Source organism: Trachemys scripta, chromosome 3 (assembly GCF_013100865.1).
Source record: "Trachemys scripta elegans isolate TJP31775 chromosome 3, CAS_Tse_1.0, whole genome shotgun sequence".
Taxonomy (NCBI): Eukaryota; Metazoa; Chordata; order Testudines; family Emydidae; genus Trachemys; species Trachemys scripta.
In genome coordinates this window covers 89,014,756-89,040,735 of record NC_048300.1, presented here as the reverse complement: position 1 = coordinate 89,040,735, position 25,980 = coordinate 89,014,756, and the positions used below count along the sequence as shown (strand labels likewise).

Here is a 25,980-nt window from a genome sequence, read left to right as displayed (position 1 = left end):
TCAAAGTCGAGGCACATTGACAAAGTAATTTCGGGAAGCTTGCATTCACTGTGCTGGTATTGGCATTTCTATTGTACAACACATTTTTCAGCTGTTTGTTACCATTCATTTTTTTAAAACAGCCAGCAGGTAGAAATTTGGCTTACAAGTTCTCAGCTGGGTATCTCATTTTGCTTTCTGATTTTTTGAGTCAGACATGTTTATATAAGGAAATACTATAAAACAGAGTATTATTATTTTATAATAAAAATATGGTGTATTTATGCAACCCATAAATACTGCAAATATATTTTAACTGCCGTCAGCTTTATTTTTTAGATCTGAATTAAGTTCTTCTTGCCCAGGGTGGGTTAGGGAAACATTTAATTGGCACTTAATGGCCCATCATGAGAGAAGCTTGAAATATAGCGGGTGAGGCAATATTGTATTTTATAGTAAATAGCATGGGGCCGTGCTAGGATGCTTACCTGGTTCTAGTATATTGACTCTAAAAATCTGTATAACTTAACTCAGAAATAGTTTCAGTTTTTTTCACTTTTCAGGGAAGTAATGTAGAATTTGCCTGGTGTCAGTGGATACTTTGAGATGTAAGGTGGAGGGGGAAGGGAGTGTTACAGCTGAATCACTCGATTTCTTTTATGTAGTCAAAGGGTTTGTTGTGTACGCCCATGGTGACTTTCATTAGTATTATTATTTAAATGTGTATTGCAGTAGCACCCGAAGGGTATGTCTACACTGCCAAAAAAAAACAAAAAAACCCGCAGCAGTGAGTCTCAGAGCCCAGGTCAACTGACTCAGGCTCGCGGGGCTCATGCTACAGGGCTAAAAACAGCAGTGTAAATGTTCAGGCACAGGCTGGAGCCTGGGCTCTGAGACTTTCCCCCCTCACTGGGTGTCAGAGCCCGCACTCCAGCCTGAGCAGTAACATCTACATTGCTCTTTTTAGCCCCATAGTGCAAGCCAGGCTCTGAGACTTGCTGCCACAAGAGTTGGGGTTTTTTGCAGTGTAGATGTACCCAAAGTTCCCAGTCAAATGTAATGTTAATTGCACATGAGTTTTGTGTTGTGTTTGTTTTGGTTTTCTTAATATATTAATGGGCTCAGTGATTTTTAAAAGCTTTTAGAACTTCATTACTATATGGGCATAAACCAAATACAGTTGGGAACGTTGAGGACCAAGGATAGCATCATTAGGACTAATGAAACAAGCTGTGCAAAGGTCCTGATGTTTCAGGAGCAGGAATTATTTCCGGATACTGGCAAGATGCAATACAAATGTGAATGAAGCAAACCGAAGCAAGGCATCCTTCAAGCAAGAGTGAGCTGCATCCATCAAGATGATGTGATTCCTGGATTTGGGGCCAACTCTGACCCACTGTCCCTTCCCAGAAATCAGAACTGATTAACCCTGGCTGCCTCCTTCTGTTGTTTCTCCTAGCAGCAGTGTACACATTTTTGTCATTTAGTCATTGAGCACATGCAGACAGGCCAGGCGCTAGGAAGAGTTTACATGACAGATTGTAGCCAGCTAGGAAAAAAAAAACAGGAAATGCAAAGTTAAGGCTAAGTTAAGATTTTTTTTCTAAATATTCTAGAGTTCTGTGTTTTTCCTTCTGATGAATCTTTGTTTACAACAATTACATTAAAGGATTTGATCCTGCGAGCCCCCCTCAGGTGGTTCTCCCACTGAAGTCAATAGGGGGGCTTGGCAAATCAGATCCATAGCTTATACATGGACTTGGATAGTCTCATCTAGCAGATTTCTAAAACTCAATTAGTTGGGAAAATATTCTAATATCTCATGCAGTGAAAATGTCTGTCTGGTATTAACGCTAAAAGGGTATCTATAGGTTTACTTAAAAGGTACACTGTGCATGTATTCCATCACCAGCTTTGTATAATATCTTCAGTTAATTGGGGCATATATAACTGCTCATTCTCATTGGAATAGAGCTCTTCACAGAATTCTCTCTCTCTCCTTGTAATTATAGTAAGAATGTAGCCACTTAACAAGGTGAAAGAGTGCTGGCGGTGCAAATGCTCTCCATCCCTCATTGAGATCTCAGTACAAGTGCAGCTGCAGATGAAATGGGTGGCCTTGCAGAGTTACCTAATCTAGACATACACACTAAGCATGGGCATACCTTTTCCTTGAAATAAATGGTTCAGAGGAAGACATCTGCAGAATACCAGCTATGAAAGTGCAGAGTGGAAGCAAAGAACTTCAATGTCCTTTCATACTGTGCTTCGCAGACTGCTTTACCTATGTCATTTCTTCAAGAGCCGAAGTATATTGAAGTATATTCCACTCTTAGTGATCATGTTTGAATGATGTGTAAAACCAAGGTTCTAACACTTGTTAAACTTTCTGTTGCTATTTTCACAAGATATGAGGAGTTAACCACAGTGTTCTGTTCAAATTCTATTTTTGGTAATTGCTTTCTTCTTAACTAAAGTTCCCTCTATATTTAAAAAAGGATACAGGATTCTTTCCATAGAGTATTTCTCTCATCTTATCTTATAGGTTGTGTAACGTTGCTGTGCACTGTTAACTGGCTGCCACATTTTTGGTAGATGAAATTATGAAGTTCTCCTGATATAGTGTTTATGTATCAGTTGAGTTAGTAAAGTAATCCTTCAGGGTGAAAGTTGCTATATAAATATTTGTATTGTGGTACTGATTATGTGATGAAGTTATGTCATTTTATGAACAGGGTACCCTCTGACCTATTATTTAAATTAAAGGTCCTTCTTTGCCTAGATGATTTCCATTCATGTTGCTTTAGGCTGTGGACTAAATTCATAGTTCTAGAAAAGATGGGGGATAGTACAACACTGAATATACCAATCTCAGAGGATGCTCAGGAAGGCTGACATATTGAAAAGCCTAGAGTGTAAGCAGAGTAGAAGACTCATTTTAAAATAACTCTTTTCTCCTTGATGATTGCTGCTTCCCTAGTACATTGCCTGATATATCTAATATGTCTTTATATTAAATCTGCCAGCTAATTCTGGTTCCCTACAAGGTCCACAGACTCCCCAGTCTACTGGTAGTAATTCCATGACAGAAGTGCCGGGCGACTTGAAGCCTCCAACACCAGCATCAACACCTCATGGACAGATGACGCCCATGCAGGGCGGCAGGTATTGAAAACTCAGTGCTTCATTTCACCTTTCTTACCCTTGCTACATAGAGTAGAACAGTGTGCCATCAGGGTGTCACTTGTATAAAGAAAAGCAGATTCAGGGTTTTTGTATGTTTATTCTTTCCATCTTTGCATGGTCATTTTGTTGTAGCAATTATGGTTATCAGCCTTCTATTCCCGTAATAACGTACATTTGGAAAAAACAGAATTCCTGAGTTGATAATCAATGCTTCAGTTGTCAGTGATACTTAACCTTAAAATTTGAGAACATGGGGATTTTTCTGAGTTGAAAGTGGGATCATGATCATCTTTATAATGGTCCTTTCCATCATAAACCATGTACATGTGCAGAGCAAGGACTAAAACCCTGCTCCTTCACTTCTAACCATACAGTCTCCTGCCCCTGAGCTAAAGGGAGAGTTCTATTAGTTATCAACTAGCTGTTAACTGCAGGAGGACTGTTCTGTTTTATAGAGAAGGACCCTCGTGTTTTTATTAAGCAGCAGTCAGCCAGCCAAGGGTAATGTTCTTGTGCAGACACAGCGCCTTATCCTTCTGCCACTAAAGTCTATGACAAAAAACTCTCAGCAGTGTCAGTGGGAGCAGGATTGAGATCTAGACTATCCACAACAAAATCATTCACAACTTTGCTTAATTATAATCTCTTGTCTTCAGCTGTAATCGGTGCACAAGTTTTCAAAGAGATCTGACTATGTGGAGAGATAGAAGGGGTAGTAGCAAACCTTTTTTAATGACCTCTCATTCAAACAGTTCGATTAATTTTTTTTCCCATTTGTAAAAACATTCTCATTTGCCTTCAGAATAAATGTGGCAGTTCTCAGAACAACTCAGTTTTTCAAGCCATGTTTATAAGGGCTTTATAATAAAGCTAGCTGAAGCCACAAAGGTTGTTGCTGGTCCATAATATTTAATGGTATTGAGAAGGTAAATCAAATGCTGCTGTTCATTCTTTGTCATAATACCAGAACAAGGGGACACCGAGTGAAATTGAAAGATAACTCTATTTAAGACTGATAGAAGGAAATACCTTTTTGACACAATAGGTAATTAACGTGTGAAACTCATTGCCTCAGGGTATTGAGGCAAACAGTTGATCTGGATTCCAAAAAGGTGAGGACTTTTATGTGACTAATGGCAATATTCACATTCACATTAGATTGGATAAAAAAAATCCCTCATGCTTAAGGAAAAAGCAGGGGTAGGAAGAAACTTTTCCTGGGGGCAGGTTATTCCATAATTGTCTATTATGGCATTTCTTACACCTTTCTCTGAGGCATCTGGCGCTGGCTACTAGCAAAGACTGGATACTACACTAGAAGGACCATAGTCTGGTCTGGTATCACAATTTCTTGCATGTGTTCCTATGACATTAATGCCTCCATTTTGTCTGTCCATTTAGAAACAGTGCAGTTAGTGTGCACGATCCCTTTTCTGATGTAAGTGATTCTGCATTCCCGAAGCGAAACTCCATGACGCCAAATGCACCATACCAGCAAGGGATGAACATGCCAGATATGATGGGAAGGATGCCCTATGAACCGAATAAGGACCCTTTTGGTGGGATAAGAAAAGGTATCTACTAAGTGGCAGTCTCAGTGTGTTCTTCCCTAGTTTCATCCAAGCAACGTATTTTGATTTGTCAAGGTGTGCTTGGTCTAGCTCTTTTTGCATGCTCTCCCCGTCTCTTTGCATCATTGCCATCAGCAACATCGTATCTCCACGGCAATAAAGGAAGTGTAACCACATCTCAGTCTTCTCTGGTCATTTTTCCCCCTCTCAAAGTTAAATTATGTAAGTGTAGGCTTCGGGCTTCAACGGGATCCCAAAATAGTTGTTCAGGACTATTACACAGTACCTGTTTATGACTGGACTATACCGCTAAGGATCAGCAGGTTAAATTAGTTGGGCCTGGGGTTTTTTAAAGCTCTAGTAGCATCTTTGAATATAGTAAACTATATTATAGCTTGGGATAGCATTTCTAATTGTTAGAGTAGGAAACTGGGAGTCAGAACTCGTAGGTGCTATCATGGTTCAACTGCAAATTCACTGTGCAGTTTTAAGCAAATCTCCTAACCTCTTTACCTCAGGTTATGCAGCTGTGAAATAGGTATACTTAACTGTGTAGCACACAGAAGTGTTACAAGGTGTAATTAATTAATGTTTGTTAGACATTTTGAGATCCTGTGGTGAAAGGTGCCACGTAATGCGAAGTTTAGTGTTTTAGAAAGTTAAAAATGAGAATAACCCTAAAGCTAACTCAGTCCCCGGGTGCACTTCACTCAGGGTCTTTCTGTGAATTTTAAAGTATCTTAGGAAAGAATAATTTGAACTATTCTCCTACATGTTTGTGTATAGGAAAGGGGGAGGGTAGGAAGAGGTTCAGAGTTCATAAGAGCAGAAGAGAGAAGAGCAGATGATGGAGATTTAAGAGTATGAAGTGGCAGCTGAAAGATGAGGTAACGGAGAGGAAAAGGACAAAGAACAGGGAGAGGAGAAGAAGTGGTGATGTACTGGCGTCACTAGTTTAAAAAAAGAGAGAGAAAGTGATGCTGATGAGACCATTTGGAACAGCAGCTGGGTAGAGGCCTTATGTTTCTTTTAAATCCCATGCCTTTTGCCCTGGACCCTGGTACAGCAGAACTTCAGGGGAAATAACATTCTTTCCGGCTTAAACTTATTTTGATTTCCACGGTCATCTTGAGATCAGGTTGGTTTACTGCACATAAGTGAGGTTTTTACTCACGAAAGCTTATGCCCAAATAAATCTGTTAGTCTTTAAGGTGCCACCAGACTCTTTGTTGTTTTTCTAGATACAGACTAACACGGCTACCCCCTGATACTGCACATACCCGTTTATTTCACATTTAGATTAGGTCACAAGTGAAAATTAGTTTTGTCATATCATCTCAGGCTTCTTGGAAAGATGATCACGTGTGATTCAGATCTGTTCCCTCACTCAGCTCATTCTGCTGATGGTGTCTCTGCATTTATAAAAGAGTTTGGCAAGGTGGTGATTGCATACAAAAGCTGGGGAACAATTTCAGGGCTTCCTGTAGCATTTTTAAATACCCTCTTATCATGCATATTCCCAATCTCTAGCTCCTGGAATTAATAGAACTACTTCTTTGATTCTTTATTATAAGGGTGCCTAGTTCTCTCACCTACTATTCTTTCCATTGCTTTAGTTACAAATCTGGCCTGCTCTAAGGCAGCAAGTGACAGAAAGTGGAAAGCTTGGTTCTTGGAGAAGTCCTATTCTTCCTTTGCCTCCTTACCTTCACCCTCACCTCTGTTTTTTTATGTCAGATGTCTCAAACTAGAGAGTTGAGATGGGGCTACTTCCCTGAATCCTTTGTTACTAAATGATGTCATGGCTGGTGCTGACCAAGTCTCTTCTTGGACCCTTAGAATTGTACCTACCTTGCCCAGGGGGATACCTCCAGGATACAGGATCCCCTACACAGATATCAACCCCATTTTGGGAAAGGGAAAGAAAACAGCCCTGTGGCTACTGGGTGCTAATTAAAGCCATGAGGCTAGCGCATAAGCCTTTCTGATATCTAGAGATTTGAGTTTGAGTCAACATTGTTGGGCTAAGAAGAGCAAGTGTGAACAGAGTCCAACTTGAGTCTTTAGGACCTGATGGGTTTAATTCTCTAACATGAGATTCCAAATCTGATTTTTTTCATTTGAAGTTATTTGATATTCTGACCACCTTGCTGTTCCATCTTATTGATAGTGCTGATTTATTTGCTTTCATCACTCTCCTAGAGCTTGTCAGACACCTAGTAATTCTGCGTGGCAGAGTTAGGCCTTCAGGAGTTTTTTCAAATGATGTCATTTAACAGACCTTGGAAGCTCATCTTTGAAACCAAAAATAAGACGTTTAATTTGCAGTTCTTCCATTTTTACTTATTATTGCAGTGCCTGGAAGCAGTGAGCCCTTCATGGCCCCTGGACAAATGCCCAATAGTGGAATACAGGATATCTATAACCAGACTCCATCTGGAGCAATGTCCACCATAAGCATGAGCCAGCGGCAGCAGTTCTCTTATGGAGGTGGCTATGACAGGAGGTGAGTCAATCTTCAGCGAAGTTAGTGAAAATGATCCTGTCGTCTTCTCCTTTGCCCCATTGTCCTTTACAGAGAACCTAGCAGCCGTCACTTCCTGCAGCTGCTTACTAAATCACTTGGAGTAAAGCCACGGGTAATGAGAGAGTCCAGCTTTTTGCCGAAATTAATAGGAAAAGAGTTGTCACACTTCAGAAGTCACTCAACCTACAGCTGATCAGCAAGTGGGTCTGCTTGACAGCTGCTTTTTGCACGCTGTTGTGTTGTGCTGTGGCTTGCTAAAATAGCACTTGTGTTAGTCCTCTTGCCCTGTTCATACCTAAACGGAAGATGTTGATTTTTTTTTATATAAAAAACAAAATATACATCTTAAAAATGTTTTCTTTGGTCTGCTGGTGACTAGAACTTCATTTGGAGCTTTCAGGGTCTATACTGTGCTGTAGGGACACTGCTCTTCAAGTGTGTGACCATAGTGATCCTCTGTACTGAGGTTCAGTGGCTGAAGGTTTAGATCTCCATAGGTCCAAATTTCAGTGAAGTAAAACCAATTTTTCCCCCTGTTTCCTTATCCTGGGAAAGTGTTGTTGGTTTTTTAAATCCAGAGAATCACTGATGTCTGATCATTGGGAGCAGGCAGAAAGGTTTGGGAGTGTTTGGATATACTGAGTTTTGCAGTATGTTTTGCAAGCTAGAACTGTAGAAACATTTTTTTCCCATTGTTACCTTCAATTAGTTGTACGGTTTTGCTTCATTGCTAACATTTCCTGATGGCAGCCGATGTAGTGCACAATATTGGCCTCCTAAGTTAATAGTAGGCCAGTTTTCACAATCCTAGGCTGAAGCAGTAGGGAAAGAATAACACAACTGTAATCATTTTGTTCAACAAAAGCCACGTTGCTGTGTTGTCAGCCAGATTAAAGGTCCCAGCAGAAGGTCTTAGGCCAGAAGAATCCTTTCCATTAAGTTTTATTGATTTGGCGATTTTGGAGAATAAGTGCTTTTTACAGAATGAGGTTTCCTTTGTCATTTTTAGGTCGGATCATGGGCTGGGTCCTGAAGGCAGTATGGGACCACCTGGTCAGAGCAACATGGTGCCTTCAAACAGTGACCCAAGCATGTACTCTCCTAATCGTTACCCTGGCCAGCAGAGGTGAACATTGATTTCTCTGTTTATAATATCTGCATTAACCAGATAATCCTAAATCCTAGCAGCTACTGATTGTGTGTAAACAGAATATTCAGCAGCTTGGTGTGTTATTTGTTTGTGTGTTCCTATAGAGATTTTTCCTTTGGGTTTGTTTTTGGGTTGGGAGAGCTATTTGATTTTGTGTTTCCATAGAGCTATAGATGTTAGAAAAGGAAATCACACAATTTGGTGCCAATACAGGATGTACACAACGTTATATTCTCAAATTGTCCATTCTAGTTTTAAATTATTCAAACTTTGAGGCTTATACAAACTCTGAGGCTCAGATGGTGGCCATTGTATAGTCTAAGTAACACTAACACTTAAGGAGCATTTCCTGATACATAGCCTCCATTTTCCTTTGCCCAGTTTCATCTCATTACTCTGTTATATTATTTCAGACAACCCTAGACAATTCCTACCAGTTAAGTAGTTCTTTTGACATTGCTTAGATAACCTCTCTGTCTGGCTTGATTTTTGGAGATATTGAACACCTACCACACCCACAGAAATCAGTGAGAGCTGTGGACGTTCAGCACCTTGAAAATCAGGCCATGTTAGTTCTTTTAATTCTTTCTAAGAAGTCAAATTCTCCAGCCCTTTCATCTTTTTTGCTCCTTTTTCCTGAATTGCCCTTGAACGTATTCTGGTGTCCAGAACAGCGCTCAAAATTCTAGGTGTGGTCTCTTTTGTATTGTATGCAAAGGGACTACTAACATCTTGGTCTGTGACAGGATGGTTTTGTGTACACTACCCATACTGAAATTGATACTTGTTGTGTTACCGTATCACACTGCAAGCTCAAATCCAATTTGCTATCCACCATCAGCGCCAGGTATTTATCATCCTTACTGCTTTCCATGTATTTCCCTTCAAATGATTTTCTGTTTAATTTAAAAAAAGAAAATTAATTAAAAGTATGCCCAGTTAAGCACTCAAAAAATCAGGAAGTGCCACAGGTAAGTTTGTAAGTGCAACCTTAACTCTGTACTTTATGACACAGTATTTCATTAACTGCTATACTATTCCTCAAAAAAGAACAATATGTCCTCATTGAGGCCATATGTAAATTGAAAGTTTTAAAAAAATTACATCATCACGGGTAAGTGTTGGGATTTCACAGGGTCGGCACTGCTGCAATATTTCCAACAGTGGGGAGGCAGAAGTGGCCATCCCACCACATGGCACTAGCCATTGAGGCCTGTTTCACTCCACGCTCAATTCCAGCCCCAGCCACTGTGGCTGCTTCCTGACTGGCCAGCCAGCAGTTAGAAGCCCCGCCCTGGCCCACCCCACAGCAGTCACCAGCAGGAGTGGGAGCGGCTGGGTCAGAGCCCCCTTCAATGCCTCTGATTCCCTGCTGAGCAAGAAGCCCCCTTACCCTCTGCTCATGCTCCAAATAGTGGATCCTGGTCTCAGTTCCTATGGTGTCTCACCCAGGCCTGCCAGAGGCTGCTGTGGGGTGGGCCAGGGCTTCTAATCAGCACACATTGTCAGCACCATTGACAATCTCTCCATTGGTTGGCTGGACAGGATGCAGCAACGGCAGCCTGAGCCAGATGGCTGGCACCATGTGGTCACACCCACACACAGTTTCCCTCAAGCAGCCGAATTAGCCCAGCCCTGTGATTTTTCCAATATCCCTTGGGCATTTCTGCTTCTGCCTCCCCACTATAGGAAAAATCACAGTATTGGGCTAATTTCACTATTTCCTTGCAGTCTGTGAAATCGTTATTTACATAGGGCCTTAGTCGTCATACATTTATTTATTAAAAGTTCCAGAGCATAAGTGTAGCACCTTGAAATATTTTTCATAGTTTGTACTTAAACTCATTTTGTGCTCTAGTGAAAATGACAAATTCAGTTTAAACCAATTTTTAAAATATTTTTTATATTCAGTAGAGTCTTTAATGTTCCATAAAATGGGTTTCTTGATGAGACCCACTTTTTAAAACTCTTTAGAATTTGAACGCACCCTCTTGGCGCTGTAGGTCAGATATTTTATTTACTAGAATATATATCCTGCTTCATTCTGTTACAACTATATTGCTTTATTATACTCTGTGTAGTAATTCCTTCTGGTACATCCTTGCGGCTGACTTCCACCAATAGTCTTAGTGCTGAATTAGTGCAATACTTGAGAGCTCCTGACTGTTGGAATTCAAGGAATTTAATCGGTTTTGTGAAGGTCGGGGGTTTGCTGAGTCTCTTAATTTTCCTCTCATTGACATCTGTGTAGGGGGTCAAACAACTTTGGCAACATGCCCAAAAAGGCGTCACCATCCATTCTAAAAAATTAAATTATCATCACTGTGTTAAAAGTCTTGGTATGGAAATTAGGTGGTATGGAAAAGAGAATGTTTCGTGGTGGTGGCCATCTTTAAGGTGTAGAATCCTCAGAGCAATTTCATTTGTCCAGTGGCTTGGAAGTTCCAACAGTACTAAGTGCTGATTTGAATGCATCATTCTAGGCATGAACCATATGGGCAGCAATATCCAGGGCAAGGACCTCCTTCAGGACAACCACCGTATGGAGGACATCAACCTGGAATGTATCCACAGCAGCAGGTAAAAGAGGTGGAATCATTTATATTCATGACATTTATTTTGTAAACATCAACCCCCCCAAAATACACTTTATAATATGAAATTAAAACAAATTCTTAAAAGGCATGTAGTTTTCGCACAGGTGAGCAACATAGTGTGGGCCAAAATCAGGGCCCATTTTAGCAGCGGATGTGCAAGAACAAGGCCATGTACTAGTTTATGTTGAAGGGTGTAATTTAAAGTTGAGATTCTGTAGGGTGACCAGACAGCAAATGTGAAAAATCGGGACGGGGTGGGGGTTAATAGGAGCCTATATAAGAAAAAGACCCAAAAATCGGGACTGTCCCTATAAAATCGGGACATCTGGTCACCCAAAGATTCTGTGGTGTGGAATCCATGACAGGTGAAAGCCCCACTTACAGTAAGCAGGTAGATCAAAACAATGCGATTCATAGGCTGATAATATTGCACCACCCAGCTTGCAGAGATAAATAGGAAAGTTGCTGACTGGAAGAGCAGAAAGCACTCCATAGTTGCTAAGGCTGGCATAGAGTGTCACACAGATAATCCAAGACTATCATAAAACTTGCCCGTGAGAGAACACGTACTTTGAATGTATAGCAGATGATATATTCCAATATATTACTAACACTGAAAAAATATTTTAAACATTCCAATATTTGAGCCTTTCTGTAATACATAAAATATACAGAATATGCTGGAAAATATGAGTATTGTTTCTAGACATAGGTTTTGTAAAATGTATTGGTAATATGTGTGCAAACCCTGGCCCCATTAAAGTCATTGGCAGAAATCCCATTGACATCAATGGGGCTAGGATTTCACCTCTATGTATGATAAAGCGGTTGGTACTCACTCTGTAATTATGGCTGGTGCTAGGTTGCTAGAATAAGACAGATATTCAAACATGCCAGGATTCCCCAAAAATAAATTTATCTTCCTGAAATTTCACATACCACATCTCAGTGTGGGGCAGAGGTTTTCTAGGAAGTTCAGTAAAACTCAGAAGTGACGCTCTAAAGTTGCAGGGTATTGAAAATGTATCTAAAATTCACTTTTGAAATGTTATACTTCTCTTTTTTCTCTCATACTATCTCCAAAATGTCATGGTCAAGAAACTCCACATTTGTTTTGTTGGTCTTGCTGAGGAGCAGCGTTTTTAGCAATTTGGGGTGATTTAGTGGAGAAATTACAAAGATCAATAACAAAAATAGCCTGTGATACTCCACACTACGGTATCCAGGGAATGAGTTAACGAGGTTCTCATTAAAGACGGGAACGCCCTAAACTTTGCAAAAATATATAGTCAAACTAACATTATTAAGAAAATATAAAATCTCATTTCCTATTCTAGGTATCCATTTCCAGTAGTGTCTGAATAATGTATTATTTTGACCTTTTTGTATATTTCGTCACGTATTAGGGGACAAAGTTAAGGTTAGGCTGGTGGGGTGACGTAGGGTTGGATGGGAGTTAATGGCTGAATTACCATAGTGCGACCCTCCTTTAGAGGTGCCATTGACATGTTGCCTTTTTGTCCTGCTATACCCCTTTTTACATCTATATCCTCCCCCTGAGTATCTGACTGTCTGTGATCCCAATCCAGCAAACACATCCATGTTTAACTTTAAATCATGTCAGAAGTCCCACTGAAGTGGGATTACTCGCATGTTTTAAATTAAGTATGTTCACAAGTGTTGCAGGATCAGGGTCTAAGTGGATTTATGCATAACCATTGAATTTGAAATTGTGGTTCAACTTAGACAATTTTTACATGATGCCTGTTTTTCTGTGTCTTGCATTAGAGTTCATGTCACAGACCCAGTATATTACATAGATGTGTAGGACCTAAAGCTGGCCGTGGACCCTTTGTTTCTGAAATAGCTTGACAACTCAGTGGCAAATTAAAACGTTCATGCAATTCAGTGGTTAGGACTTTACATGCACCAAAGTTAGAAAATGAGAGTTAATGGTTCCCAGAGCAATTCTAACTGACCCACGTTGCATGCATATAGAATTTTATATGATGTTAACTTTAGTACATTAGTATACATTGTGCAATGTGACTGAGTTAAGGTTTCTGTGGGAGCCATAACTTTGAGCTTACCATAGATCATATATTCAAAAAACTGCACATTTAATTCACATTTTTTGCCTCATGGCATTCAGTGTAGCTCGAACTGTGAAGCAAACTCCCCCAGGAACTAAAGACCATTACAAACTTCTCCACCTTCCACTCGAAATGCAAGGTGCAGTTCTTCGCCCTGCCTTCTCTAACATAAACACAGAGCAGCATGTACTTTTTAAAACAAAATATCAACCCCTATCAAAACAAAACACCACATTGTGCCCACAGTTCTCCCCCTTCAGAGGGAGGATGCTCAGAGACATAAAGAACCACACATGACAGATGTTAGTCATGTCACTTATCTGAACACCTTCCAGGAGTACATTACTACAGTGATGAGCACCATATAAGCACCTATCTTGAATAAAATAGAACGTTTGAATTTAACTGCTGGAATAATCAGACATGAAATGTGATTAGGGGATTCAGGGAGAGGGATTCATCTTCTTGGCAGGGATGAGTGGAGGTTTTGGAACACCAGACATAACTGAGATGGGTGTTTCTCCCACCAGTCAGCCTGACTTACACTCTGTTTCAAACTCCAGTGTCCTGGATACATACTTGCAGAAGCATCGTGCTTTGGGATGTTAGAAGGCTTTCAAAACTTGTCCTCCAAGAAGACTAAGTCTGTGACAAATCTGAAACTTTAAAAAAGATTTTTGTTGGTAGTTTGAGCATAAAAAAACTGAAAAAATACCTTAGCTGGTGAAGATCATTTCTTGTTCATGCCTAGATGTGTCCTAAGTGAGCAATAGAATTTTATCAAACTTGCAAAAAATTCACCCTTGGATTGAGAGCTAACATGAGAAATTTTAGCCAGAGGTAATTTTTTTTAAAATATAAGTTTATAAGCACATCAAAGTAGGGTCTTAAAATGCAAGCTGGCTCAACCATAACCATAGCATTGCTAGCTTGACTCTATAAGCAGCATTCTGTGCAGTCCTAAGAATTTTTGATTTTTAAAATGAGCTTTCTGCCAGTTCATATATGTTTTGTATGATAGGAAAAGAAACAAACCTTTTGTTCAAAAAATAATTATAAAATTACTATTTTACCACCTCCTGTGTAACGTGCTCATTCTGAAATGCTGCCGTTATATTAGTGTCATGGAATCTAAGGATGCCAGTAATTTTTTTTTAATTACATATTAAATATCATTCCTGACTGTCAATATGATTGAGCTTTTTTCTCCAAAACATTCTTTTTCAGAACTATAAGCGTCATATGGATGGCATGTATGGGCCTCCAGCAAAACGCCATGAAGGGGATATGTATAACATGCAGTATGGCAATCAGCAGCAAGAAATGTATAACCAGTACAGCAACACTTACTCTGGATCAGACAGGAGGCCTATCCAGGGACAGTATCCATATCCTTATAACAGGGAGAGGATGCAGGGCCCCGGACAAATCCAGCAGCATGGAATACCCCCACAGATGATTGGTGGCCCCATGCAGTCATCATCCACCAGTGAAGGTCCTCAGCAGAATATGTGGCCAACACGAAATGATATGCCTTACCCTTACCAGAACAGGCAAGGCCCTGGAGGCCCTGCACAGGCCCCACCCTATCCAGGGATGAACCGCACTGATGATATGATGGTACCTGACCAGAGAATAAACCATGAGAGTCAGTGGCCTTCTCATGTCAACCAACGTCAGCCTTCTTACATGTCATCCTCAGCCTCCATGCAGCCTATCACTCGACCTCCTCAGTCGTCCTACCAGACACCACCCTCAATGCCAAACCACATCTCTAGGGCTCCAAGTCCAGCATCCTTCCAGCGCTCTTTAGAGAACCGTATGTCTCCAAGCAAGTCTCCTTTCCTACCCTCTATGAAGATGCAGAAGGTTATACCCACAGTTCCAGTGTCACAAGTCACAGGACCTCCACCCCAGCCACCACCAATTAGGCGAGAAATTACTTTCCCTCCAGGCTCCGTAGAAGCATCGCAACCAGTCTTAAAACCAAGACGAAAGATTACCTCAAAAGATATTGGTGAGTATCAAACAAAGGTCTAAATACAGAAATAGTCATAAAGAATCTGGTTTCAGTTTTGATTTTCTTTTTCCACTTTGAGTTTATGACCTTGCTTAGAAAGTTAACTCAGCTAAATGTAAAGTGATTGTGTCTGTTAAAACATAATAGCACCAAAAAAATAGTACAGCATGGGTGGTCATCCCACAGGTCAAATACAGCTCAGCAAATGCTACATTGGACATCAGCAGCTGGGAACAAAAGGAGAATGGAATGTTGAGCCCTGTAGTCTCCACAGGTCTCTCTCTGTGTTAAGGCAGTTTAGACTCTCAAATTCCATGTGTTAGCTGCTACCCTACAGCACCTATGGAATGGTCAGTACAACCATCAGTTGGGCAAAGTTTGTTCTTGTGGCACAGAAAGCATACCAAAGCACAGTGTTGTTGCACTGTTTACTGACATTCACACACCTTCATTAAATGGCCTTTTGTTTTTTAATGCCAAGCCTTATATCCAGCCAGGATAAGAATTTCCCCTGCAACTCTGATGGCAAGGCTTTGTGTTATTGGTGGAGATGGGTTTTCTGTGGCTAAGGGGCGAATGCACTTGAAGTTATCTCCTAGGTATCATATAGGAATGTGCTGTTAGAGGTGATATTCTGGGGGAAGGTGGAAACATATTAGTGTGAAATCATACTGGTAAGATTCAAGAGGCCATTCTGACTTGGCATACTGTGTAATCGTCTGTCCAGTGCAGGGATGTTAATGTAAGATCCTCAGTGACTTGAGTCATGCACTATATATTTATCACAGTTGGGACTTCTTTAACATTTGGATAGACCCGGGTTGCATCTCATAGACGAGCATGGAAAATATTCTTAAAAATCACTCAAATAATCTTAAGAAAGACTGTTTTTTAAATTAAAGAATTACTTTAATCTTTTGGGGGGGGAGATTGTTTTATAGCATCAACTATGATTTAGTGCTCACTCCCATAATGTTTACTCTTGTACAATTGAGAGTTTATAATTTTTTTCCACATTATTCCCAAAACTTTTCTATTTTGACTGAACCCATTACTACACTTCACTCATTCAAGTTCCTACTTCTGTTCATGTCCTTTCTGTTGTTCCGTTCTGTCCTTTTCTCTGCCCCATACTGATGGTAGATGACATATGTGAGGCCCTCTTAGTTGCAGCTTCCATCATATCAGTCTCCTCAGCCGAGTTCCTGAGTTACCAGCATAGCATTCACTGAGACACCTGGCTGTTTTCACTGCTTTTGAATACTTTACTGTATGATCTCTTCAGTGTGCTTTACCAATTAAATACATCTCAGTGTGATAAAGATACACTCAGCATTCCTTCCAGCTGCTACCCCAACACAGGAGTAAAGGGCAGAAACAAAATGATCATTGGACTCTTTGTTTTATTTAACTTGTTTCATAGATTGTTTTCGACTACTCAAACATTAGTAAAAGTATCTCACCACGAGGAAAGGCAAGAAAAACTGCCAGTTTCAAACACTAGAAACAAGGCTCACATATGTTCTGCCAGAAAGGCAGAAGATGAACTGGACCACATGGTGGAAGCAGTGACGCTCAGTGCCATACGGTAGAACCTGAGCACACCCTGTTTAGCAGACCACCTTGTTTGTATTCTCTAAAGTCAGCGTGTCAGAAGTTTCTCTTGAAAGTCCACCAGCTCTCCTCTAGGAAGAACTGCTTCTAATATTTTTTTCTTCTCTCATTCTCCAGTAACTCCTGAGGCCTGGCGAGTGATGATGTCTCTTAAATCTGGCCTTTTGGCTGAAAGTACCTGGGCTCTAGACACTATTAATATTCTTCTGTATGATGACAGCACTGTTGCTACTTTCAACCTTTCGCAGGTAGGTGAGATGGCACTTTACCTCTCAACCTGATAAAGTCAAAAATCCGAATTGAGAGACACAGGAAAATGATTGAGTGAGTCCATTAAAATTAATTATCATTAGCTTAAATTAAAAATGTCAATTAAAAGATTCTATAACCTCAATTTTGCTGATTGAACATCAATGAACTACAAGAGGAACCCAGGTTAGTGTGGGATGGGGTAAATTATAAGCTTAAAATGAGGAGTATCCCTTGTGAAAATGGACAGTTGAGGGATAGGAGCATGCAGCATCTTGAATAGGCAATGTCCATGAATACATACTCATTACTGTGACGTATGGGCAATCCAGGGAAACTACAATAGGTCAGTGGTGTGGCAAAGTGGGTGTTGCAGAAAAGGGAGGCATTACAGAACTGTGCATGAAACTGATTTGAGGTATTCTTCGGGTCAGGTACACTAAAAACACGCATTGGTTGTTAGCACTGGTCATATCAGGATACTGATTTAAAAAAAATGAGGAATTAGGTTTTCACAGAAGGTGTCAGATCGATAATGCTGCTAAAACCAAAATCCACTATATATCTACAAGCCATGTATAACACAAGATCTAATGGTGTAAGCTTCTCCTACAGTACCTTCCAGTGTTTTTCAGCCCTGTTCTAGAAGTCAAGGTAGCAGATACTATGGTGATGAATATGGTATAAGAACCTATGCTATGTAGAATAGAATCTATTTAGTTTCTATTAAATTTAGTTTCTATGACCCATTTAATCCTTGGCTTTTTTGCTGAGGTTCTGTGCCAGTTTGGTGGGAATTTTTAATCTAGTTTACTAGAGTTGGGTCTAAAACCTTCAATTTATTTCACACAAAACACTGTACAGCCATCAGTTAGTTATGATTTTTTTGGGTATTATTGTCTTGGGCTTGATTTGAACTGCTGATCAAGATTCCATATGATGCAGTTGTTAAATGTAGATTTTTTTGGGGGTGGGTTTTTTTTAAAATAGTTGAGGGTTTGGAAGTCTTAAGAGAACCATGGAATATGAACGTATTTGTCCACCCTATAAAATAAAACTATTGTAGAAAAATAGAAATTGGATGTAAGATGGGACATCCAGAGAAAAGTATGTATTTTCACTGAATAGTTATTATCAGGGATCCTAGTTTTCCATGATAGAAAAAAGCAACATTCTCCAATAAAAAAACCATAAAAATCTGTGCTTTTCCATGATTAAAGTTAAACGCCGAACTTCAGTTTCCCAAGCCACAATATATATATATATCAGTTGAACACAATGTTTTATTGATATATTTACAATTAAGTAAGTTTGAAGCTTACCAGTGCCATCAATCATTATAATAAAATAAATAGAATTTCAATTTGTATTTCTTACGTATACTAAATACTTCTGTGTTTGTATTCTATATTTTCAGAAAATAGGGGGTTTTTTTAAATGCACAAAAACACTGGAATAATCCAGTCACAGCGCATTGTTTCTTTACTGTTGTTGATGGCCCCACTGTTTGAGCCTCTTGTTTTCCTTTCCTTTCCATTCTTGTCATTTATGGAGATATCCCATCTCCTAGAACTGGAAGGGACCTTGAAAGGTCATTGAGTCCAGCCCCCTGCCTTCACTAGCAGGACCAAGTACTGCCCCAGATCCCCAAGTGGCCCCCTCAAGGATTGAACTCACAACCCTGGGTTTAGCAGGCCAATGCTCAAACCACTGAGCTATCCCTCCCCCCCAAATCTTAGAATATCAGGCTTGGAAGGGACCTCAAGAGGTCATCTAGTCCAACCCCCTGCTCAAAGCAGGCCCAATCCCCAGACAGATTTTTACCCCAGTTCTCTAAATGGCCCCCTCAAGGATTGAACTCACAACCCTGGGTTTAGCAGGCCAATGCTCAAACCACTGAGCTATCCCTTTCATAAACATTTATGTTTAGCACTTTCCATGTGTTCTACAATTCGAATGTAATCTACAGCCTTGCTGCATACAGTACAGAACAACACATTATCATCAGCATGAAATTTGTCCTTGCCAAACTCAGTGACGGTCTTTAGGGGTGATTTTTAAAGTTTTCGGCATCTTTTCATAACTTAAATTACATCTGAAGGCTGAAATGAAATTTGAGCTCCATTAAAACACGAACCCCTATACCCTATTGAGTAACCCGAATACACCGGAAGCAGTTTATTGGAGCATGTTAATTTTAAGCACATTCAGAAATCAACAACAAGAGAGGGAGGTTCCATGCATTGAATAAGTGACAGTGGTATTTCAGTAAAATTTAGTCAGTAGTTAATACATGTTTTTATTTTTTCACAAAATGTAAAAACTAAAGATTCTCTGTAAAAATGCAAATTCCATGTTTTTCCATGGCAAATGGATTTCTAGGATCTCTGGTTATTATTCCATAGTTAATAAGAACAATTAATAGGCAGATGTTTGGGACTGAATGTAGTAACAGTAATTCATCTTTGACATAAAGCCACAGAGGGTGAACCAGCACCTGGAATCCAAGTGTTGCCCTCCAGTAGTGCAATAATTACACATTAATCCAGGTTTAAACACAAATGAAAACTACTTTTGAGGGTATCTTACAGCATAGAGAACTGCCTGCCGGTAACAGCTTTCAAATATGCATGGACATAATGAAAACTGTTCTGCTATATACATCTTACAGGAGGGAAGAATATCAACTCCTAGAATCAGCATTGCCAGAGTCCCAAATATTGGAAAGTTGGTTTAAAGACAGTAGGTCAGGTCCTTAATGTATGTAGATCATCTTAGCTCATGTGAAGTCAGAGGAGCTATGACAGTTTACACCAATTCAGGAATGGACAGAAGGGAAGAAGAATTTCCCTTAGTAAATGTTTGTCATTCAAGGCTTGGCTGTCAGTAGTTTGTAGGATGTGTGAAAACGTTCATAGAAATATGTATGCAGTGTTGTTGTACCCAGGTTGGTCCCAGGATATTACAGAAGCAAGGTGGGTGAGATAATATCTTTTATTGGACCAACTTCTGTTGGTGAGAGAGACAAGCTTTCAAGCTTACACAGAGCTCTTCTTCAGGTCTGGGAACTAACTCAGAGTGTCGCTGCTAAATACAAGCTAGAACAGATTGTTTAGCATACATAGTTAACACATATTGGAATATGCTCATTGCTACTAACAAATTCCATGCAGTCTAAAATGTTCATCTGATTTTTTGACTTGTGTTTTATTTTTTCTCTCTCCAGTTATCTGGATTTCTTGAGCTTTTGGTAGAATATTTTAGAAAATGCCTGATTGACATTTTTGGAATCCTTATGGAATATGAAGTGGGAGATCCAGGTCACAAAGCACTTGATCACAACGCAGTCAAGAAGGATGACAGCCAGTCCTTGGCAGTGGATACTGGAAAAGAGGAGGAAAATGATGAATGTATTGACTACTTTGATGAAGATGAGGAGGAGGATGAAGAGGAGGAGGAGGAAGATGAAATTGAAAAAATAGAAGGAGAAGAAAAGAGCACTGTTTTTGCCACTCCCAGTGCCATTGCTGATCCAAGTGAGAGGCCAAAACAAGCCAGTAAATTTGACAAGCTGCCAATAAAGATTGTAAAGAAAAATAATCTATTTGTTGTTGACAGATCTGACAAACTGGGGCGTGTTCAGGAATTCAACAGTGGGCTTCTCCACTGGCAGCTTGGTGGGGGTGATACTACTGAACACATCCAGACTCACTTTGAGAGCAAGATGGAGATTCCTCCACGAAGGAGGGCCCCTCCACCCTTGAACTCTCCAAGCAAAAAGAAGGATCTGGAAGGGAAAGGTGAACCTGAAGAACAACAGGAAAAAAGTATAACAGCTACCATCGATGATGTCCTGTCAGCTCGACCAGGAGCATTGCCCGAAGATTCAAACCCTGGTTCCCAGACAGAGAGCAGTAAATTTCCCTTTGGGATCCATCAAGCCAAAAGCCACCGGAATATTAAACTGCTAGAAGATGAGCCAAGGAGCCGGGATGAGACTCCTCTATGCACCATAACTCATTGGCAAGACTCCTTGGCTAAACGCTGCATCTGTGTGTCAAATATTGTCCGTAGCTTGTCTTTTGTGCCTGGCAATGACGCCGAAATGTCCAAACATCCAGGCTTGGTGCTGATCCTGGGAAAGTTGATCCTCCTTCACCATGAGCATCCGGAAAGAAAGCGAGCGCCACAGACATATGAGAAAGAGGAAGAGGAGGACAAAGGGGTGGCCTGCAGCAAGGATGAGTGGTGGTGGGACTGCCTCGAGGTCTTGAGGGATAATACATTGGTCACATTAGCCAACATTTCTGGGCAGCTAGACTTGTCTGCTTATACAGAAAGCATCTGTTTGCCAATTTTGGATGGCTTGCTGCACTGGATGGTGTGCCCATCTGCAGAGGCACAGGATCCTTTTCCAACCGTGGGGCCCAACTCAGTCCTATCGCCTCAAAGACTTGTGCTGGAGACCCTGTGTAAGCTCAGTATCCAAGACAATAATGTGGACCTTATCTTGGCCACTCCCCCATTCAGTCGTCAGGAGAAACTCTACGCTACTTTAGTTAGGTACGTTGGGGACCGCAAAAACCCAGTCTGCCGAGAAATGTCCATGGCTCTCTTATCGAACCTTGCCCAGGGGGACATGTTAGCAGCAAGGGCAATAGCTGTGCAGAAGGGAAGCATTGGAAATTTGATAAGTTTCTTGGAGGATGGGGTCACTATGGCCCAGTACCAACAGAGCCAGCATAACCTCATGCACATGCAGCCTCCACCTCTGGAACCACCTAGCGTAGACATGATGTGCAGGGCAGCCAAGGCTTTGCTAGCCATGGCTAGAGTGGACGAGAACCGCTCAGAGTTCCTTTTGCATGAGGGTCGTTTGCTGGATATCTCAATATCTGCTGTCCTGAACTCTCTGGTTGCATCTGTCATCTGTGATGTACTTTTTCAGATTGGGCAGTTATGACATAAGTGAGAAGCCAAGCATGTGTGAGTGGAGATTAGAGGGTCACATATAACTGGCTGTTTTCTGTTCTTGTTTATCCAGCGTAGGAAGAAAGAAAAAAAAGAATCTTTGCTCCTCTGCCCCATTCACTATTTACCAATTGGGAATTAAAGAAATTATTAATTTGAACAGTTATGAAATTAATATTTGCTGTCTATGTGTATAAGTACATCTTTTTATTTTATTTTTTTTAACCAAAGTTGCTGTCTAGTACATTCAAAGGTCACACTTTTTTTCCATAGATTATCCTTTTCAATGTTCTTTTCCATGTTTGTATTACATATTTTTTGGGAAGCGAACTAGTGACTTTAAAAAAAAATTGTGGCAAACCATTGTATGATGGGGGGAAAGAAATCTCACCACTCTGAAATGAAAAGGTGAAAAAAACCCCCAACATACCAAGTTCCTGTGTGTTTTATTTTTTCAAAAAAAGGAAAAATAAAAATAACCTGTACACCATCACCCAAAGCTCTGTGCAATAGAAAATTCTAGTGATGTAGGTGTAGGGGATCAACGAGGATGTCAGTCGGTAGTCAAAATACAAAATGATATTGGTTTCTCCACAGGAGAAATGGTTACATTAGGCTAGGAGCAAAACAAAAAAATGTTTTTAAAGTTTAAAAGATTTTAAACACAAACCTGATGACGATAAACATAAATTGCTTCCTCACCAGAACTGTCTTGTCTGCATCTGTTGTTTGACCTTCCACAATGACAGTTCTTCACAATTCCTTTAATCATTTTTTTAAATATTTTTTTTATTGCCTAAGGGCCGTGATGTATATAGAAGTTGTACATTAAACATGCCCTCATCTTTTTTTTTTTAAGTACAAAGTTTTTAGTTTCTTTTCCATGATGTGGTAACTCCAAAGTGACAGTAGAATTTTATTTTCCTTTCATTTGGGCCATATCTCCAAAAAAACCCGAGGGTAATGTACAAGTTTCTGTATGTATAAAGTCATGCTCTATTTCGGGAGAGCAGCCGATCACAATTTGCTTTATAAATCAAGGTGTGGAAATGGTTACGTATGGATTGATTTAAGAAAATGGTTACCAGTCTACAGACAAAAAAAATATACAGAAAAAAAGGAAGAAACACAACTTCAAAGATTTTTCAGTGATGAGAATCCGCATTTGTATTTCAAGATAATGTAGTTTAAAAAGGAAAAAAACTTGATGTAAATTCCTCCTTTTCCTCTGGCTTAATGAATATCATTTATTCAGTATAAAATCTTTATATGTTCCACATGTTAAGAATAAATGTACATTAAATCTTGTTAAGCACTGTGATGGGTGTTCTTGAATAATGTTCTAGTTTCAATGTGGTGTACCAAAAAACAAACCAGTTACAAAAAACTGCAATAATAGTTATTCTCTGCCCCTCCCTTATGATTATGACTTAAAAAAATATTAATCTTTACTATTAATCAAGTGATGCAGTAATTTACTCTCCTTTTGGAAGACTCTTCTGAGATCACAGAGAATAGATACCAGTTATTACTTATAAAAAGGTGATCTTAAAAGGAGAAGATGTGATTAGCTGGTGATAGTGCTGACTCAGCAGGTATCCACTCCACTTACTACAGTCAGGTATCATAAAGTGAGTATTAGAAAAAGTGACACACAAGATTTTTGTTAAAGCCCAAACCAACTTGAAGAAATGGATCTGTACTAACTACCTATAATTCTCTTTTCTGGGTAAAGGCACAATGCACCCAAATGATACGGGCATCCACAATAAACACACACATGCTCCTTGATATTGTATGTATTATTGCATGCTTGCAACACTAATGGTATCTCACTCTGAGAGGCGCTTAGCTCCTGGAACTCCCATTGAAGTGGATCAGGCTTTAATACAGCACATCCATTCTTATAACTGGTGGGAGATGGCCATTTAAATTTCAGGATTTATCTGGTTTCAGCTACATCAACTCTCTCCTGTCCACCACTCACCCGGTGATCAGCTGGTTGCTGAATATTGTTTATATTATTCATTGTTGAATATTCAAACAGAATATTTTTGCTGTTTCATCTCGGAACATTAACTTTGTTAGTGTGATCATAAAAAGCTAATAATCAATTTATCTGGAATTGCTGCATAATTACACTGTTAGTATCCTCCTCCTTTCTTCAATCACAGTACAGAGTTACTTGAGAATTACTACTCTCATAGGCATACTGCTTATCTTCATATAGCTCACTCTAATACATTAATATATGGCAGCAAGTTTCATAGACACGTAAAGTATATACAATTATAATCCAAGTTTGAAACGTGACTCCATAGTGTCACGAAAAGTAATTTTTCTTTAGGTTTTTTTATACAGTAATCTATCCACTCCCACATTACCTACTGTAACAATCTCTTTTTCTCTTGCATAACAATGCATTCAGACATATATGTTGAATTATACCCCATTTGTAACTCTTCAGGACTCGAAGAGGCATACAACTTAAAATCAGGGCAGGGAGAAGCAGTATCCAATACTATTCTTAGTTGCTAGCACTATTTTAGGGAGTGATACTATCCGTTGTATGGATGCAGGCTGTTATCTAAACCCAAAATTGATCTGTAATCAGCCCTTTCCTGTCCTTTTTCCTGTGTCTACTGGCTAGTCAAAGAAGGAAACAAAAAACATACTGGGGCCTTTTTTACTCTAGCCTTTTTTCCCAAATTCCCCACCATTGCTACCACTATGGGAGCTGTACCAGTGCTAAAACACTGAATAGGGCATCAGCAATATTTTAACCAGTGTCATTCAGATCTGCTTGTGGCAGGGTTAGACAATATTGTGGTAAAAGCATTGGCAGCCACAGGATCCCTATCTACAGTAGAACTACTATCAGTTCAGTTGTGTCAGTGGTAGAAATAGTGGGAAATTGAGGAAGGTGTAGAGACAGCATGAGTTTGGTAGATTTGCAGTTAAGGTAATAGCAGATCTAATTCATTAGATAATGTTGCAACACCAGTGAAAGGTCTAACAGTTTTTCTCCTCTTTTAATTTGATACATAGTTTGCACCTTTCCAACCAATGGTGTCCAAGTGGAGCCTTTGGAGAAGATTTTACATCAGAGTTGCAAATTTCAGGGTCTTTCTAATTGGCTTGTGAACAAAGCTGAGCTGCTTGTGACATTTGTTCCTATAAGAATTTTTTTTAAGGATTAAATACCAGAGAGTAACAAAAATGTGTAGCATTCACTGCTTTTCCAGTAGCATGAGCATAAATGCTGTGCAAAAGGCTGAGAATAACATAAACAGAAGAGTCACAATGTTTGAAATCTTACTGTAAGAGAAAAATATTATGTAAGATAAGGTGGTTGAGTGTTATTTTTAAAGCAGTAATGGTTAAATAGAAATAGGTGGGTGTTACCTACTGAAAAAACACCTATTCCTTTGGCAGACCCAAGCAACTAATTGTATATGGATCAAAAATGTAGATACTTATTGATCAATGTGCTCCATAACTATTTTAGGAACCAAGATCTGACTATCCCTTTCAGCAGAAACAAATATTGTTCCTTTTAGTCTCTATCCTTTTAGTTTCCCGATTGGGAAGCAAGGAGGCAAAAGGAACCTGTCCACTTCCTCCTCCTCATTTTGATGCTAGAAGCAAAGGACTCCATGTTTTATTCCACCGCTACTTGTGTATTTTCTTTGTCCTTTGAGTGCCCAGAGCCAGGGGGAAAGAAAAGAACACAGAAAAGAGTTACCTATGGAAAAATAGCAATAAATAAAAAACACAATGATCCTGATTCTCATTTATACTAAGACCTTTGTATGACATTCTGGCAGTGCAATGCATTCTTCTATTGCCAGAGGGGTGTAAAGATGCCGTAAATTAAATAAGAATCAGATGCACTCGTGGCTTTTGACACACCTCCACCCGAAGTCAAGGCCCTGTCTACCTTAGACTCACAAAAATGTTTATCCCATTCTGTTTACAATATGGCTATTTCATTCAAAAGCTGGTGTTAATGTTGGTCATTAG

At 39.8% G+C, this 25,980-nt stretch overlaps 1 protein-coding gene across 13 annotated transcripts in view; it reads left to right on the top strand.

Annotated features, from left to right (window-relative positions):
• The window catches only part of ARID1B (AT-rich interaction domain 1B), a 406,554-nt gene extending 383,280 nt beyond the window's left edge, over positions 1–23,274 (top strand). For 8 of the 13 annotated variants that reach the window (XM_034765333.1, XM_034765329.1, XM_034765332.1 and 5 more), the window contains 8 exons: positions 3,006–3,144; positions 4,567–4,739; positions 7,092–7,242; positions 8,273–8,389; positions 10,897–10,993; positions 14,331–15,120; positions 16,855–16,985; positions 20,213–23,274. In XM_034765333.1, coding sequence (XP_034621224.1) covers positions 3,006–3,144; positions 4,567–4,739; positions 7,092–7,242; positions 8,273–8,389; positions 10,897–10,993; positions 14,331–15,120; positions 16,855–16,985; positions 20,213–21,949 — 3,335 coding nt within the window. In that variant the 3' untranslated portion in view covers positions 21,950–23,274. The remainder of the gene's footprint in view (positions 1–3,005; positions 3,145–4,566; positions 4,740–7,091; positions 7,243–8,272; positions 8,390–10,896; positions 10,994–14,330; positions 15,121–16,854; positions 16,986–20,212) is intronic. The other 5 variants (XM_034765331.1, XM_034765337.1, XM_034765336.1 and 2 more) reach the window with 1 other exon arrangement.
• Positions 23,275–25,980: the final 2,706 nt, after the last annotated feature.